This window comes from Apostichopus japonicus, chromosome 2 (genome assembly GCF_037975245.1).
Source record: "Apostichopus japonicus isolate 1M-3 chromosome 2, ASM3797524v1, whole genome shotgun sequence".
NCBI classification, from domain to species: Eukaryota; Metazoa; Echinodermata; class Holothuroidea; order Aspidochirotida; family Stichopodidae; genus Apostichopus; species Apostichopus japonicus.
In genome coordinates, this window is record NC_092562.1 from 7,442,291 (window position 1) to 7,461,873 (window position 19,583).

Sequence of the window (19,583 nt, forward strand, 5' to 3'; positions counted from 1 at the left end):
AATTGAATTTGTGATATCTTAAAATAGATGAACTATTATAGATATCAATGATTCAATTCAAGATATCATAAATTCAATTTCAGATATCTGTATTTAAATTAATGATATCAAAAAGTATGACGTACATATCACGAATTCGGCCATATTTAATGATATCATAAATTCCAATTATTGATATCATCAAATATGGCGTACATATCACGAATTCGGCCATATTTAATGATATCCTTAATTCGAATTTTTGATATCATAAATTCCAATTTATGATATCATCAAATATGACGTACATATCACGAATTCGGCCATATTTAATGATATCATCAATTACGCCCTCAGTTTGAGCGCCTGGGATTATGTGGCGGGAAGTACAGTGCAGTGCGGTTAGTGCATTATATTCTGTCTAGAACTGGTTGAGCTTCAATCCCCACCATATTAAGAGCAGTTTTATGTATTGAGCCTACCGTATAACTAATGTAATGTATACTGCACTGCACTGCACTAGACCGATACCAACTACCACCAGCTTAGTTCCATAAGGCCTATGTACGGATGAGTTACTGAGACTACGCCGTATAACCAGACATATCGCAGCCATATTTAATGATATCATTAAATATGGCCGAATTCTTGATATGTACGTCATAATTGTTGATATCATTAAATCAAATTAGTGATATGTACATATCATTAATTCGAATTAGTGATATCAGTAAATATGACGTCATATTTGATGATATCACTAATTCGAATTAATGATATGTACATATCACTAATTCGAATTAATGATATGTACATATCACTAATTCGAATTAGCGATATCAGTAAATATGACGTCATATTTCATGATATCAGTAATTCGAATTAGTGATATGTACGTATCACTAATTCGAATTAGTGATATCAGTAAATATGACGTCATATTTGTTGATATCATTAAATCGAATTAGTGATATGTACATATCACCAATTCGAATTAGTGATATGTACATATCACAAATACATTTAAAGATATCTTTAAATCATTTCTTGATATCACTAATTCATTTAATGATATCATTAAATGAATTATTGATATCAAGAAATGAACTGAATTAATGATATCATTAATTAATTTAATGATATCAACAATTCGAATTCTTGATATCAACAATTGATTTAATGATATCATCAAATAATTAAAGATATCATTAAATATTGAATAAAAAGTAAAACGGCTTGCCATACGCACGCACAAGCGTATTTTTCTCCGTTTCGCGTAACTGTGCCGCCCACGATATTATTTCATGAATTATTCATGATCTTATTACAGAAATTTCTTCATTGGCAGAAAGTTTATTCCATCACCTACGTACGTTGTTCATAAGATTATGTTGAACGTATAAAAACCTAGGAAAAAACATGACCGCAACCTCGTGTTTCTGTTCAAATGAAGATACCTACGAGAATGTCAGTGCCTTGGCTGACTTGGAGTTGGAGGTAGGCATGAGTGTACTTTTTACTTATTTACTTTACTAACTATTAGTGTGACCCTTGTTCAGTTTAATAAAAACTATCACGGAAACCGCGGCCGTTTTGTACACGGTGCATAATCAGTTCCGCGAAATTGCACCTCCGCAATCTGAAGTACAGTCAATGCAGATGAATACTGCTCGGGCAATCTTTTCGACTATCGGATGGTAGGCTATTGCAGGGGCGGCGATTTGTTTCAAATATTGGGGGGGACATTTGCTTGGGTGCAGGCGAATTACTGTCTAAGCGGAGCGCCACCATTGGTTGGCACGCAGCGTACAAGAAAATTTCTGGTTTTGATAGCCCCCAGATCACCGGAAATGGCACTTCTCGGGCTTGAAAATGACCAACCAGATGTACACTTTTGCCTGAGAACCAAGCTTTTCCCAATAGTTTTTTTCATTCATAACCTTTTTCAAGATAGTCACCAGTCACACATCATGCATCTCCTGTGGATCATTGCTTTTGTAGGTAATTCTACGTAATGCCCCACAATACCCGTCAGCCCCACTTTTCAAGGTTTTAAGCCCATTATTTGTTCAGAATTTGAATAATAAATTCACTTCAAAACATACCCATAATGTTGCACAAAATTTCATCTATGGACAACCAATATAGAAAAACCCCCTTCAACCCCTAACAGACCGGTCAAAATTGCACGAGTAGAGGGAAGTATGATGAAGAATGTTGGTCAAGGAATTTTCGAAAATTCAGACACAGTTAATTTATTGGTGTACAAATATTAAAACCTCTTATGTCGGCTACTATAAAACTTCGATATCATAAAAAAATACCAAACAAATATGGTCGAGGGGGGCGGTCTCCACCCTTCGCCCCCCCATGTTCCATTCAACTCGGCTGCGCCTCGTTGAATGGAACATTCCATCTTTCAACTCATGAAATATTTGCACTATTGCACTCATAACCATTCATTATTTGTATACTATTAGATACTACCGTATATTCCCCCCCCCCCCCATGATCGCCGCCCATGTATATATATATATTTATATTTTAAATATGGTTGCTACAGCCCTATTTTCCTTTTTCATCGGCAAACCAAATTTCATTACGGATGCGGTTCGTCTAGCTATTCTTTTCGAAAAAAAAAAATAAAAACTACTCGGTCATATATAGCAGAGTTGTCAACAAGTCCCTAGCTGCAAGTCTCAAGTCAAGTCTCAAGTCTTTACCAGCAAGTCTCAAGTCAAGTCTCAAGTCACCTTGAAAATTTTGAGCGAGTCTCGAGTCAAGTCTCAAGTCCCTATGAGCAAGTCCCAAGTCAAGTCTCAAGTCTTTGAAGTTTGAATACAATGATGCAGGCTACGAATAATGTAACAGTGTTCCAGGAATTATGTGGTATAAATTAAACAGCCAAATAGCAAAACCGGTGCACACGCCACGGAACAAATTACCTCAAATTTGCTAGCCACTGTTTTATTGAAAAAGGCCAACTTTCAGCCAAACAGCAGCCCTGGATGGAATATTCAACCAAGCCAATGTTAGTTATGGCATGGAGCTATAAACTGTTTATAGCTCCATGGTTATGGTAACGCCTGTAGTCGTCGTTGGGCGCTCGTAATTCGAGCTTACACGAAACCATAATTATTTATTATCGATATCAACTTATGAAGTTATTTAATGATTAGAAAATTGTGAAATACAAACAAGTCTCTAGTAGAAAAACCATGTCTTTTGAAGGCAAGTCTCAAGTCAAGTCCCAAGTCTCTGACAGCCAAGTCTCGAGTCGAGTCTCAAGTCCTAAAATTTGTGACTCGAGTCGAACTCGAGTCCGAGTCCCTGACTCGAGTCCCCAACTCTGATATATAGTAACAAATTGTGACACGGTTAGACAGGTGCCTTGCGAGGGATTTGCCAAGGGAGGGGCGAAGCTTGTAGGTAAACTATCTAAGCGTAGCGCCACCATAAGTTGGCGCGAAGCGCAAAAAGAAAATTTTGGCCGAAAATGTCTCCCAGGTCGCTGGAAATGGCACTTCCCAGGCCTTGGAAGTTGCATCTAAGCATTTTCTATTTTGAAATTACTAGCGATATCATAAAAAAATATGCTAAAAAAAAAACTATGCCACCAAATATTGGGGGGATATTAGATACTATATCCCCCCCACCTAAAATATTGAGGGGGACATGTCCCCCCGTCCCCCCCATGATCGCCGCCCATGGGCTATTGTACTCTCGTGTATTGTATTGGGGAGGGGGAGGGGTGTTACCCGAGTGGAGATCAAATAATTTTACCTCAAACCATCAAATGTAGGCCTAACGGAAGATATAAATGAATAATATCCGGGATGAAAGAAACTTCATCAGCGTGGCGATCGATGCCACTCAGCAAGACAGCCTAGCTAACTTGTTAAGTGTCCACATTTCAAACACTTATTTCCCGAAAAATCTCATTTCATTCGCAGGTTTCTGCCGACCATTTCCTGAGGAGGCTGTGGATGTAGCCTAGATGTCTATGGTGAGTAGTAGTAGTTTGCATAGCTTCAGGATTTCCAAAGTTTCCGTCAAATATATCCCGAAATCATCACACAAAATTCGGGTAATGTCATCGAAAATGGAAACAATTATCATGTGTTTCTAAGGCTCCCGGTGACCTATACTCAATGGAACAGTTCCTTATCCACATAACATGAGGAGGGGGGTATCGTGTAGGTAATCAAGACACCAAGACGTTCTTAAGATAACTGCTCGTGTATTGCACCTGGGTATCGGTGATAACATATTAACAGATTAACATAATCAAACATAAGGATGGCGCTATGCTAGTACAATATGTGACAGGGGGGGGGAATTTGTACCCGTATGGGGAGGGGAAGGGGACGGTGTCAGTCTGAGCCAAATGAAGGCTCTTTAAAATTCCATCAGGGTAGCGTCTGTCGTTACTGCACCCTCCTACACAACAGTGGTCGTGTTTACCCATCGTTTACCTGGAAATTGAAGGGAAATATGATGTTGGTCTATATATTTACAAAACTGAACGAATGTTCCCTACTACTGTTGCATGATAACTCTGTGGTTTGACTCGGCAGCGCGTGGGGCCCGATATTATCGGGCCCTGCACTATGAAGCCAGACTTCCTCATCTACTGTAAATAGAAGTACTAAAACAAACAAATATTATTTTTGACATTCAGCCCATGGGCCTTTCTGCCTTTTACTTGTTCAAAAAATTCTTACACCCTTACGTCAAAATGACGACCCAGAAAGGCCCGTGTTGAAAACGTTTGAAATGGGGGTGTAGGCGGTTTTACACTATCTAACGCAACGTAGTGGCCAAGAACCTGAAGTATTTTTAAGGGAGGGCCTGAAGAACATGAACTTATAGCATGCTCCTCATGGTGAAACATAATTGCACCTATTAGGTGAATTGAGTGTAATTCCGCGTGTTGCGAAATTAAGTGCCAATGTTTCAAAAGTGCTTTTTTCAAATGCGTGGTTTTGATATGGGGTGTATAGGTACAGTAAGCTTGAACACCAGTGGTGGTTCCTTTTGTTTAGGATTGGTAGTGAGGTAATGACTACAGTTTTCAAATTTTATGCCTTTAGTGGCTGTGGCAATTTCCTCTTTCTTATAGTTACGGAGTAACAGTTTCTCTGTGAACGCATTCTTTTTTTGTAAGAAATCAGTCTTGTTGTTACAGAGACGTGCGTATCGTAATATTTCCCCTTTAATGAAGCCTTTAAAAGTGGCAAGTGGGTGTGCAGAGTTTCTGTCGAGGTATTGGAAGGTTTCCGTCGGCGTTGGTTTGGTGTGGACTTTAGTGTCTAATAACCCATTGGTTTTGAACCTTGTACCTTTGAAGATTTTCAAATCTAGGTATGTTACCTCGGTGTTTGATATTTCTACCGTAAACTTTAAGAAGCGGTGAATTTCATTCAACCTTTTTACTAGGTGTTCAAGTTCCTGATGTGTACCATCGTAGAGCAATAGAATGTCATCTCTATATCGGAGCCATTTTAAGATTTTATTATCTGTCGGTAAAATCTGGTTTTCAAGTCTATGCATGACGATATCGCAGATTTCCGGAGAGGCTTGGCTACCCATGGCGCAACCGATCTTTTGTAGATAGAATTGGTTATTGAACTCGAAACAGTTTCTTGTTAAGATGAGTTCAATTAGTTTGCGCATGGATATGGAAGATATTTTATTTATTCCATATTTGCTTTTTTCCGTCTTTTCATAGACTTCTTGACATATATCTAATGCCTCCTCTTGGGGAGTATTGGTATACATGGCGACGACATCGAGTGTAGCAAGTACTACCGTTTTTGGTAATGGGGTGGCTTCCAAAATTTGCAGAATGTGATTTGTGTCTTTCACATAAGTGCTTTGTTTTATTACAATAGGAAGCAAGAAATAGTCCACAAATTCCGATATTTTTTTGGTCGGTGATCCGTTTCCACTTATTATCGGTCTACCGGCAAATTTTGAGTTAGCCGGGGGTGCTTTATGAATTTTTGGTAGCACATATATGACCGGTGTGCGGATCTTGTGGCTATATGGTGACAAGTACTCGAAGGTGCTTTTATCGATCTCTTTTGCAGAGAACATGTCAATTAGTGTTTCCTGGACTAAACTTTTAGTTTGAAACGTCATATCACTTTTTAACTTTTCGTAGTGGTGACTAGCTAATTGCCTTTCAATTTCGGCTTGATAGTCTGAGTGATTCATTATAGCAATGCCTCTACCTTTATCGAAGGGTTTGACAATAATAGAGCGGTCGTTTTTAATTGCATTTAGTGCAAAACGCTCCGCTTTATGCGTGTTGCTATTGGCGTTTCGGATAGTAACACTTGCCATTTCGGTTTGTGTTGCTTCCAAGTAGTCCTCTAGGTTTTTACTAAAAGTCATGTTAGGTGACCATGTAGAGGGTAGACGGAATTTTGTAATCCCTTTTGGCATTCTATTCTGCATGATGAAGCGGATTCTCATTTTTCTTTTTAGGTCTTTTAATGACTTGAGAAGATCACTTCGTTTAGGTTTTACTGGAGTTGCTATGAACTTCAGACCTTTTCCCAGCGCAATAAACTCTATATTGGACATGTTTCTGTCTGATAGGTTCTTTACGAACTTTTTGAGTGTTTCTGCTTCTTTTCGAAGATTTTGGGCTTTGGAGTGACTACGTATAGTCTGTAGCTCCCTGTTGGTGGTGCGGAATTTTTCGGAGCTTTTATTAGCTTTCACTGATCGGACATATTTGCGTCTTTTAGGTGACGATGAGAGAGGTTGAGAGAGAGAAAGTACATTTTGCATGTTGGAGGAGAGGAAAGTAGCTCTTTCTGGAAAATTTGTTGGCCCTAAAAAGGGCCGTTTTTCTCGAGCACACTCCTACTTCTACCTTTTATAAGGTTGCTTTCGGTTCTTGGCCTTTGGTCGGCGTGACACTCTGGTCTCCTCTCTTTTCGCTGACTTCTGGAGGATGGTCTTCAAAAGCCTGTGTGCCTCCGGAGATTCCAGTGTTGACTCTAAGTCCGTCTCTGCTCTAGATCTCTTTTCAAGAAACCTGTCCCGTTGTCAATATTGGGGTGCATGTCAGGTTTCTGTCCCACCCCCCCCCCACTTCCCTTCCCTAAACAAAACCCGCCGATGCCTCACCAGACCGTGGAGGCTTGGAACTTTTTAAATCCCCGGGCTGCCCGCGGACAGGGGAGGGTCTAGGCGAGTGACAAACTACCGTGTATCGTATAGGTGTTTGAACTATTCCCAGGAATGAAACGTTATTCTCCCCGCCCATGACCGCTGGCCCTAACAAGTACATTCCAGCAAGGGCGCAACCACTGGCTGAAAGTTGGGGGGGGGTCCAAGGCAGTCATGAGAAACGTTTTGTGTGTGAAAAAACATTATGTATGGAGGACTTCCCAAAAGTTGGGGGGTCACGACCCCCCGACCCCCCCCCCCCCCAGTGGCTGCGCCCTTGCATTCCAGCAAAATCCTTATCGCGGTATTTGACTTCATCAGCTTCTCATGACCATTGGCGTTCCACAGCATGAACTTACTACACCTACACTATACATGCGCTGCCCAGTATAGCACAGTATATTCAACAGACTAGGCTAGGCAGCTTAGCTCGTTATATGGTCCTACTCGAGTTTGCTTGTGTGCCTTGGAATCTTATTCTTAATAATATTTACCGGTTTATGTCGTTTAAATTTCAATCAAGATCTACAACGATCAGATTAATATTTCGAAGTAAATTTCTCCAACGGAAGTTCCCTGTAAGTATAATCCGTAGCCTTATGTTTTTCATGCATGTTAGTGACGGTCACGGTGCAGATGAGTTCGCGTGGTCAACGATGTGCACCGTGAGCAAGATGGCGATGGTTACCGTGAACTTGTTTATTGTTACTCTTTGTCTTTCCATTTCCTAGTCCGATTAGCTGCGACCCATGGAACATGTATTATTATTATTATTAATAAAGGTAGTCTGTATAGGCATAGGCCCCAAATTCTAGTGTGCAATAATTCGTTAATTTCTAGAAGTATACAAAAAGTACTTTCCTGTTCAAAGACATATAAGGCTGTAGTCTATGCTGCATCCATACCTGATTAAAAAACACTTTTGTTACAGCTTGCAGCCAGGCTGTTGGCAAGTATCCAAAGAGGTTATGAAATGGAAAATTTTTATGTCTTGGAATGGTTTATCTACATTACTACAACACCACCCATGCACAACTTTCCGTGGATGCGGCTTCAAACGCCAGAAATTCGCTGTCAAAGTATTCCCTAGAGACCTCTCGAGCTGCCACTCGTAAAAAAAATCAAAGCTGCCCACCGCAGTTCATCTGACGTCATCAAAGGAACCATTTCAGCCAGAGCCGACTCCCCGCTGTTTACCGATACGTTGGTATACAGTTTACTACATGTAACCACAACACTCTTCTAATCAATTAAAAATGTCTTCTCCCGAATCTTCCGATTCCGAGGAAATAGGACTTCACCTCTCAGGACATTCGTAAGCTTATTATTATTATTTATAAGAAAAATATTTTCTTAGGAAGAAGAGGAGGAAATAGTTTTCGAGGGTGATGAAGATATCGGTGTTTTTCCCTATCAATTTAGCCCCTTGCAGAAGAATTGTAAAACGATCCCTTTGGCCGAGACGCGTCGCTGCCGATCGAAGTCCCCGAGCAAAACGGTTGGACTACCCTGAATCGAAACTGGTCGGTTGAGCATAAACAATACCACCGTTATTAAGACCATCATATGATTTAAATTATCTCGAATGTCGATGATCCTGCTACTTAACTTCGTAGCGAAGCTTCTAGAAATTTGTTACTTACAGTGCAAGGAAAATGTGACATTCTGCACAGTGCAAGTGCAACCCTTTAGTACTAGTAGTGGTAACATGGGGTCTAGACCTAACTAATAGACGTTGTACAACAGGCTAACCCGTGTAATTGCATCATCCAACTGTTACGTAAAATCACAACACAACGCCAGTTTTACCACAAAAGAAAACTTGCAGATCTAGTATTTATTGTTCTAAAACCAACTGGCTTTAAGTTTTGTGCAAAATATTAGGTAACCAAAACAAAAATCGTCATTTGCTGCATCAAGGAGGCCTATATAGCTATGGTCAAGTAATTTGGCAACAGTATAGGCCTACAGGGCTTTCTAGTCACTTCGCCCAACAACCATTTCGCCCAACTACCATTTCGCCCAACCAGCCTGGTCATTTCGCCCAACCAGCCTGGTCATTTCGCCCAACCAGCATGGTCATTTCGCCCAACCATCATAGTCATTTCGCCCAACCAGCATGGTCATTTCGCCCAACCAGCATGGTCATTTCGCCCAACCTAATTTTTAGTAATATTCAGTCAGAATAATATTACTTTTGCTATTCCACTAGTTCAATTTGATTTATTTTCAGTTAGGTTACTTCGTAATAGGTAAATAAAAAAGTGAGGTCCGCTCGATATCGATCGGAGTGTGAGCAGTTATTTCGGGTATAATGGGAGGATTACACTACTTTAGGCGTTTACGCATACAATGGAAGTTATATTATTATACAAACACAGGGGAATCGGTCTTCATAAAAACCTATCAAACCTAACCCCTAACTTGAACACTGATCCATCCTACTGACTAACAATTACCGAACGTTTCCTTATTACATTGAAAAAAAATAATAAAATATATAAACCCGTCCGTAATATTGAAGTACTATATTTAATCAAGGTAACCACTTTATCAATGTAACCACATATGTAATCACATATGTAATCAATTAAACCACGACTTCAAGTTTCCTTAATACTCGGTTCGTATCCCGTAACGTTAACAATTCCCGAACGTTTACTATCAAACCTAACCTCTAAAACACTGATCCATCCTCAAGTTTTCTTAATATTCGGTTCGTATCCTGTAACGTTAACAATTCCCGAACGTTTTCTTTTGAAGTATCATATTTAATCAAGGTTGGGCGAAATGACCAGGCTGGTTGGGCGAAATGACCAGGTTGGTTGGGCGAAATGACCAGGCTGTTGGGCGAAATGACCAGGCTGGTTGGGCGAAATGGTAGGGTTGGGCGAAATGGCAGTTGGGTGAAATGGTTGTTGGGCGAAGTGTCCTGCTTCCCCTACAGGCACTCGTAACGCTGTGTATGTGTAGTGTTTTGAACGAGTCGTGTACAAATTCTTCGATTTCTGTCATTTTTTGGAAAAGCTTGCAGTAGAAATCCGTCTTTACTTGTGGTGGAGCAACCTGATACCACATATCGGCTCGGCATATTTAACAGTTACGAGATAAATTTATGTAAAAACAAAACTCCAAACACCACTGATTCTCAATTACTACGGAGCACTGCAACAGTGTAATGTTGTGTGTTCTCAGACGTAAGCGTCTCGGAAGTGAGCTGAGTTACTCGACTGACGTCACGCCGCATTATCGTAAAAACAACAATTTTTAGAAAGGTTTTATTACCCTCTAATTTTTTATCGTTTATTCCTTGAGGATGGAAGCTTTGTTTGACACAAATTGGGTATCATTGGAAAGCTACGAGTGTACAGAATACGATGATAAAGAAAAAAATTTCCATTTCATAACCTCTTTAATAGGTACTATAAATAGTGTTACTAAGTTGTTATTTTAGTTAACGTCATATTCGTCAGTGGTGAACATGATGATTTACATTTCACAGATTAAGCCAATTATGCAACCTTAAAACAGCTACAGTAAAACTTAACTGGTTTAATTTTGGTTCAAAATTGCCTCTTTACTTAGTACTATAATTACTACAAAAACATGTAATCCCATCTGGATGTCAGGGAGTCCCATTTGGGTGTTCAACAGCTAGGTCCAGGTCAGATAGGTGCCATATTACATATACACCATATTGAGCTTGTAAGTTGTATTGGACACATACCTTTACCGGCAAAGTGACTAATCATAAGTAGGAATTCCTGCTTGATTATTTTGTGGAAGTGATAATTAATGCATGTTCTTTTTGGCATTTTAATTTGAGAACATGATAATGGTAACTTATAATTGATGCCAATCGTATATTTACGTAAGGTATAATAAAAGAATGCAGGCATTTATCACTCGATCTGAATCATACCCAGCCACTTTCTGAGCTTACTATTTAGCCTAGCTATAGAAATCTAGACAACTTGAAAGACATGCATTGGTTCAAAGTTTTGCACAATAATTAAGTTAACTTTTCAAATTTATAAACTACATCGGTGGGTATATTCAGTGGAAATAGAGTCATGGAAAGGAGTGACAGATGTAAATAGGTTGCAAGTACTTTTCATAAAATATAACCTTAAAATGGTTCTTCCTTCTGTTTTAGAATCTACTCCCACCTCAGTACCACCACTTTATATGTAAGCATGTGGATGGAAAATCTGCAATTCAAGGGGAGACTACCATCAGACTGTCTCTAAGGAAAGAAGAATATGTTTCTCAATGGTTGAAAGACTTTCAAGACTCATCTTACATGACATGGAGAAAGTCCAAACCTTACCCTGATTCTGGTCGTTACAATTCATACAAAGTAAGTGAATCTTCATGGCAACTGCTTGTCCATTATTTATATTTCTTTGGAGACCAGTTAAAACAGGAAACTAAGTTCACCCTATAATACCCTGCAGTGGTGTTATATGTTTTGGTTATCTATGGCCGTAGCTAGCAGCTCTGAAGTGAAAACAATTCCTTTTAAGTGAAATATATTCATAGACAATATCTGAATATTTTCTTTCTCTCATTGTAATTTTAGGTCAGTATAATCAAGGCAAATGCATTCAAATAATTTCAAGTTTTAAAAGACAAACCTGTGTATGAAAAATATAAATATTAACATGTTAAATAGTAATACTATAATGCACTTTAATCAGCCATGCTTGATTTCAGGCATGTCACTACACAAATGTGATATATTCTAAAAGGAACTAACAGTCTGGCTAATTCTCACTTGTAGAGCATATTCTAGGTATCTTCCTGTTTCCCTAGTTCAATGCTCTCGAGGCTTTGAATGATAAGATTAATCACATTTGGTTCTAAACTTTTTACAGTCGATCCTGAGATGCCGACACAACACCAGACAGTCCCAAACCAAATGCATCACAAAAAATACAAATTGTCCAGCTACAATGACACTTAGGCTGAAGAGGATGGAACATAGTCGAAATAGAAAATCCAGGTAGTATAATAACATTTTTTCCCACTTAAAGGAGGATAGGTAGTTGAGAGATACATTTTGACTTTCTGTATAGTATCCCTCCAAATCAGCTATGAATATGCATCCTGCAAAGATATCCAATAAAAACTACCTCAGCAGTGCAATCTCCACCAGACGTTTCTTTAATCGGCAGAAAAAAGGGTTTATATTTGAATTTTTTTTAAGTTGACATCCCACTTTTAAGGAAAATTCAAATATCAACAGTTTTTTTCTGTGGTGGAAAATTGCTTCTGCTGCGCCAGTTTTTATTGGAAATCTTTGCAGGGTGTATATTTATAGCTGATTTGGAGGGATATTGTACAGAAAGTTATGTAAAATATATCTCTCAATTACCTATCCTCCTTTAAAAGTTTTTGTATTTGGCATAAGACTAAGCAGTATTCACAAACAGGTAGCAGATTCTCTCAATTCAATCACATTGACCTGACTTTTAACCTTCATTGGTTTAAGAAAACAAGTTGATGGGAGATTAAGCAGATTTTGGGTTCTTAAAAACAGAAAACAACACTCTAGATGAGGTTGAAAGAATGTTTGTCCACTAAAACATTTACTATTACCAAAACACTCTGAATAACATGTGAAGTTTATGAATATGAGTACAGAATGCAATCTTCAAGCTGTCATATAACAAGGAATTTTTTGTATTTGTAATCCACACAAATTCATGCATTAATCTTAAGTTGTCCTTGGAATGCTATGATTGAACGCTCTTTGAAATTCTCTCTGACCAAACATTCTATGCTGAAACTTGACTGTTGTAATGTAGGGTTCTGCCTTCAAGTGGGTACAGTGAGCACTAGCTCTTGTGTAAATAGTTAGTGCATTCTAGTTTAATATTTTTTTGTCTTTGTTTTTACTATTTTTAGATCAAAAGATCCCCACATGCAGAATGAGAATGGCTTGCCCTTCATAGTTTCTTTGAGGAACCAACACAACCACCCCATTTTCTGTGCTGATGCAATGAGAAGAAGACCTGTGTCAAACGAAACCATCAAAGCACTGGAGGAACTCTATGGTAAAGGTCACTCTCCATCCTCAGCACTGGACAGCATTAAATCAGACCTCCAAGAAAATCATGGTGATGATTACGTGTTGGTCTCTGGTGATCGATCAATTTGTCCTGATGTTCAGTTTTGCTACAGGTTAGAAAATTCTTGTTGAAAATATAGTAAAGGCATAACCTTTTAACAGGGGTTGGGGGTCGCAACTTACCCTTAAAGTTGACATGCCACAAAATAAAACAAGACCTTAATATAGCTGGAAGAAAGTTGAATATCTTTCTTCATTCATTCATTCTTTTATGCATGATTGTTTGTGTATTTATTTCTTTGCTTGTTTCTTTACTTGCTTTTCCACATTCAAAGTTCAAGAGACGTGGGGTGTAAGGAAGAATTTTGTTGAGGTTAAATATTTAGTTCTTGACAGAATACATGTACATACTGCACGGTGACTACAACCCCAAGCTACCCATCAACACGAATGTTTACTTGCTAAGCCGCACATATTTTGATAATTAGCCAGACTTTCTGTTTATTTTTTGTGGGGGGGGGGGGGGACACACTGTCCTGAATATTTCAACCTAGTGAAAATAATGATTATAATTTTTTTATGTGAAGCATTTTGTTTCCCTTTCAGGCTTTACTACAAGATGTTTCAGAAGGCTTACGGGGCTGCAACAGGGGTGCAAATGTTAGTGGACATGGAAGAACGTCTGTCACTGTTCAATAGCAATTTCAAGGAAACTTGTGCAGTGATGGAAATGATACAAAATCAAGTCATCATTGCCATATGTTCACCTCTGATGAAAAGAGTACACACCAAGCTCAAACACAGTGCGGAAATGGTGTTCATCAACTCTTCAGGGAATTGTGACAGACATAACAGTCGGATATTCATTTTACTAACACACTCTATTGCAGGAGGACTACCTCTGGGGGTTTTCATAACTTCATCTGAAACCCAGCAAACTATAGAAGCTGGCCTGAGGCTGCTGCGTTCGATATTTCCTGATGGCCCATATTTCAACAGAAATGAATCGGGTCCAAAAGTGGTCATCACAGATGATTGCCAAACTCTGAGGCAATCAATTACTGCAGTTTACCCGAACACTCGCACCATTCTTTGTGTGTTCTACGTATTGCAGGCAATGTGGCGTTGACTGTGGGACTCTCAAAATGGAATTCCCAAGCATGACCAAGCAAGCTTACTCAACATCATCAAAAGTTTGGTGTATGCTCAGTCACTAACGAAGCTGGATGAGCTCCATGAAACCTCCATGAATGATGCTCTGATTTTAAAATATGGCAAGTTCAAGGAACATTTGGCATCTGTGTTTGCAAGATAGAATGAATGGGCCATTAGTCACCATGACTCACTCCCCGTACGAGGGAACCACACCAATAACTTCTTTGAGGCAGCACTGAGGATTGTTAAAGATAAAGTTCTATACAGAATGTAGGCTTTTTACGTGACTCAACTTGTAGACTTTATGGTTACCCGATTTGAGATGTACTATGAACGTCGCCTAACTGATTTGGCAAATAACCGCATGTTTAACTTAGTCAACTCAAAGTTCTTCCTGAGGGATCATGAAGGGAACAGTGACAACATAGAAAAGGTTGGTTGTTTCAAAATATTTGTGATAAGTATAGAAACAAATAAATGTGGTTGTAAACTTATTGTCCCCCAGGACCAGTGGCGTAGCCAAGGGGGCGTGGGGCGGCAACAGCCCCCCCCATGAAAGCTTGTCACCCCCCAGTCGCCCTCCCACTGGGATTTTGGGTGTCAAAAAAAATTACATGTGCGAAAAATATATCATTGGTCTAAATGGTTTCGAATCTCCATGATAAACCAATCATGAACGACCCTTCGACCGCGGACCGGCAGTAGGCTATAGTTGCTGAAAAACCTGACGTGACATAGCGCATAGGCCGAGAAGACATCTACAGTAGTCACACTGTACTGAAAACGCATGTTAACGACCGTCGAATTATATAATTCCTGCTCTAATAAATACAGGCTCAGAGCCAAGGGGGGGGGGGGCAAAGGGGGCGACCGCCCCCCTTGAGTGTGTACTCTGTTACATTTTCAATCGGGTTCTCACTTCTGGGACGTACCCTGATGCTCTTAAAACCGCTAAAAAACCTAATTTTCAAGAAAGGAGACATACTATCGCTAAGAACTACCGGCCAATCAGTCTATCACCCTAATAATGTTTCAGACGCATCTTTGATGTCAGTTTGACATATAGTTCGGTCATTTCAGTATATTACTTGCCTGAAAGCCCAGTCAATCTTTCCTTATTTTCCACGCGCAATTTGCAGATTTGTCAAAAAATATCAATGCCGGTGTCAAACTCACAAAAAGATATGTCATGATATTTCAAAGTCACTGACCAGACTGTTTTTTTTTCTATTTCAGTAAACTATTTGATGACCATATCAAGACATGGATCTCAAAATAAAGGATGTTGAAATAACTTTAGAGCAGCTTACAAGGCCTGGGAAGTGTCATTTCCAACAATCTAGGAGGCATTTTTAGCTAAACATTTACGGTACGCTGCGCGCCAACCCATGGTGGCGCTCCGCTTAGATAGTAACAAGCCGCCCTCCCAGGAAATGGACAAGCCCCCCCCCCAGCGCCCCCCTACTCAAAAAATCCTGGCAACGCCACTGCCCCAGGACCATTCAAAACTGCAGAAAATTAAAAAAAACAGAAAACAGCAGTTCTAAATGAAATTCACCAGCAATATGCTGTCTAATATAATGCGATAATAACATTACTCATACTGGCCTGGGTGAGACTTTCATCACTTGACAAGAAAAAGCAAAAACTAGCAATTCTGTGGGCGTCACATGGCCCTTGAAGTAATAACATGAAAGCTCTGTGTAAGCAACGCAGAAAAAGTACATTATGCTTTTTTTTCATGGCAGCTTGGCCGTCTCTACCCGACTTATCCATGCTCCTCCATCAGGCGCGTAGCCAGGATTTGCCAAGGGAGGGGCGAAACTGTAGATTCGGCATTGCAAACTATCTAAGTGTAGCGCCACCATGATTTGGCGCAAAGCGTACAAGAAAAGAAAAGAAAATGCCTCCCAGATCGCTGGAAATGGCACTTCCCAGGCCTATAAGTTGCATCTTAGCATTTTCTCTTTTGAAAATAGTAGCGATATCATAAAAACATTTAAAAATTTTTTAAAAAATATGCTCAAGGGGGGGGGGCGGCTGCCCCCTTCGCCCCCCTTGGCTACGCGCCTGTCCTCCATACAAGCTATTTGAGTGGCATTCTTTTCAGCACATAAAATTAGAGCCCACATTTATGTATGCATGTATGTGTTTGTGTACTCACCTTTACATTAATTGTGGAGCCAGTGACTGAAAACACATCTAGAAATGTGGGACAGCAATAGCAATTGTGGGACCACTGCCTGGTCCCACAATTTACAACCTTTAGAACCCTATTTTTACCATCTTCTGAGTGATCATTGTGCGTGTATGCGTGTGTGTATGTAGTGTATGTATGTGTGTATGTATATGTGTATTTTATTGAAGACATACCCACCTTAAGTAACTTTGATAAGATACAATTGAGATTCCTAGAGTGTTTATACTTTTACTTACATGCAGATAGATGACTGCTACTACCTAGTGCCAAGCTTCTCCACAGGGACCACTGAAGTTGTGTATGATGTCAACATGGATGTAGGCACATGCACTTGTCCAGTGGGAAAGACCGGTCGTCCATGTAAGCATCAGCATGCTGTCATGCGAGCTACAATTTGCAAGGTTCCAACTTTGTTCCTGTATCAACGACTAAGCACAGGCAGATGTTCTATTATATTACTACAGTTATGCATGCATGCAATTCCATGTTAGGCTTAAAGGAGGATAATGTGTTTGTGGTATAGAAATTTGTCATACCCACAAACACTCAATTCAATCTACACAATGATAAACCATTCAAAATAATATAATTGGGTATCTTTACTTCCAATTATGAGGATCACACAAAGAAAAACTGAACAGTTTTGTAACTCACTAATAATTTGTTCAACCAACCTTTCCAAAATTCAAACAATGCAACTTTCATAACTCATGTATTGTGTGACATTTTAGTGAAACAACACTATTTTCACACTTAGTTAGGAAGACTGAGTAGCCTACAATACGGTAGAAGCTATTTTTTTCACTCTCCTGTGTGATGAAATGTAAACGCATTATTCACCTTTAAATTCAGGAGTCAGGGGGTTTGGAGATTGTCTATTTTGCATTAGTAATAGTCCCATGCAGAGTCCCATGGAGCGCAGAAGGAGCTGGTTCACATTTGTATGCATCTGAAAATATTGAGAAAAAGTTAGAAGATTATGTCAAATTACTGTTACAACAACCACTGTAATCATTGACCTTGCATGCTAGCTCTGTGGGCCTTCTAAATATAGTCTCTGCTTTATGTATCAGTATGCCCATCTGTCCTGTTTACACTTTGATTTAAGCTGTATTATACCTCATGATTAATAATACGAAAAACAGTCAGCTTATAAGAATCCTTTAAATGATTTGGAGGGATCAGAGTTCTAACACCATAAGCTACAGTATATAGTTTCAGCCCACGCATGGTGTTTATGGTAGTACTGCAGGTGAACTTCAAGTGTGTGTTAGTGCTAATGTGAGACAATGGGTTTTGTCTTTGTTAAATCTTGTAGTTGTTGTTGCTACACTGTTTTGACCAAAGAAAGGAAATTAGAAGTGCCATTCAGGAACTTTTAGAAGTTTATTCCTGCACATATATGTGCCAACCGACCCACATACACCATGACTGAGTTATTACTATCATATTTGCAGGACGAGCGGACTTGGATGAAACTTGGTTTTCAAGTCTGGATGGAATGGTGGACGTTCCCCTGCCAACAAATCCTGCATATAACCCATCCGAGACAACAGCTGCAGAAGACATGGTGGCATCTACAGCCTCGACTTCAGATCTATGTTCATCGCGATCATTAAACTTACAAAGGGATCTGCAAAACAGATTTGACCAAAGGGGTAGGCCTGCTGGATCCACACATAGCAATTCTTCACTAATGTTGACAGCCAGTCTGAAGGAAATTCGCCTGAGAAACAACAACTGAAAGCATTGTTTCATTCATTCAAGCAAAAGCTTTCTGACCCAGTCTTCAAACCAGCCATTCAGTGTTTCTTGAAAAAATGCAAGAAAATAAAGTTGGATAGTGCTATGGTGTCCTCCCTGTTCACATTCGGTAATTACACTGGAGCCACAAAACATCTAAAAATCAGAGCGAGGATATGAACATGCCTTCAGACTTCAACTCAAATAGGAGTACAACCCACAGCAGTAGCACGACGGAAAACAGCACTAGGGGGACGCAGAGCACTGGTCACTGGAAGACTAACTTGAAACAGCGATCACAACCTGGAAGAGGCATGCTGCCAAAGAGGAAACCAGCAGCTCCCCGGTCTCTTGCCCACTGTGTTTCTGAGGTAATCTCTGTAGGTCGTACACACTCAGCCAAGTAATTATAGGTATAGTCTGTATTGGCCCAAATTATAGCACGCCATAATTTCTAGAAGTATTCAAAAAATACTTTCTAGAGGTCTTTATTCTCCAAATTGTTCTCAGACATTCTATATGAACTCACAAGATTACCGAATGTCCCAATCAGGTAAATTTCCTTCAAGGTGGTAATAAACCAGTTCCAGAATTTTGACAACAGGTGACCATATTTGAATATTTAGGATATTTAGGGCCAATACAGCATACCTTTAAGTTCTGGAAATGTTTCACATGTACTTGAAAAGTGTATTACCATGCCTCCTAATGGCTTGAGACTGAGCACAGGTTTCATAACTTTCTGAAATATTCTTTTGCATATAAGAAGCCTATCCACCTGTTGTCCATTGTAAATGTAATGAATATATACTACGAGTGCTTTTCACATGGTATTGCTGAGATCAGGTTGACATTGTAATAACTTAGTTAAGAGTATTTCAGATATCATGAAAGGATGGTCATTGAAACCGCAAAGCATCACTGTAAAGTGAAGAGGGAAGGAGCTGGGGGGGGGGGTGTGGGTCAATTGGTTTGAGTAAGGCACATGCAACTAGAATAGTTTTGGATGATACTTTGAGTCAATCAAGTTACAATCTAAAATATATGTTCCAACCAATTAACACAATTGCTGCCTTTTTCGATCGCTTTTAGACGAGCAGTCAAATCCAGTATATCAAATCCCTTATATGTTATATGCATGGGCAACAGAATCTTTAAATGACTCATCTCACGGCAGAAGGTCCCACAGCTAGCCTTAGTGAAACATTTATTCATGACCACTGACTCGCATGCGAAAGAGGATCACAT

At 39.5% G+C, this 19,583-nt stretch overlaps 1 protein-coding gene and 1 pseudogene across 1 annotated transcript; both read left to right on the top strand.

Annotated features, from left to right (window-relative positions):
• Positions 1–3,695: 3,695 nt before the first annotated feature.
• LOC139976466 (uncharacterized) lies at positions 3,696–18,282 on the top strand. The gene is given in 7 exon segments (XM_071985233.1): positions 3,696–3,985; positions 11,321–11,524; positions 12,042–12,169; positions 13,075–13,350; positions 13,844–14,825; positions 16,835–16,952; positions 18,050–18,282. Coding segments are annotated over 7 exon segments (1,719 nt in total). The 5' UTR covers positions 3,696–3,976; the 3' UTR covers positions 18,052–18,282.
• Positions 18,094–19,274, top strand: LOC139976736 (uncharacterized; annotated as a pseudogene).
• The last annotated feature ends 309 nt before the right edge of the window (positions 19,275–19,583 follow it).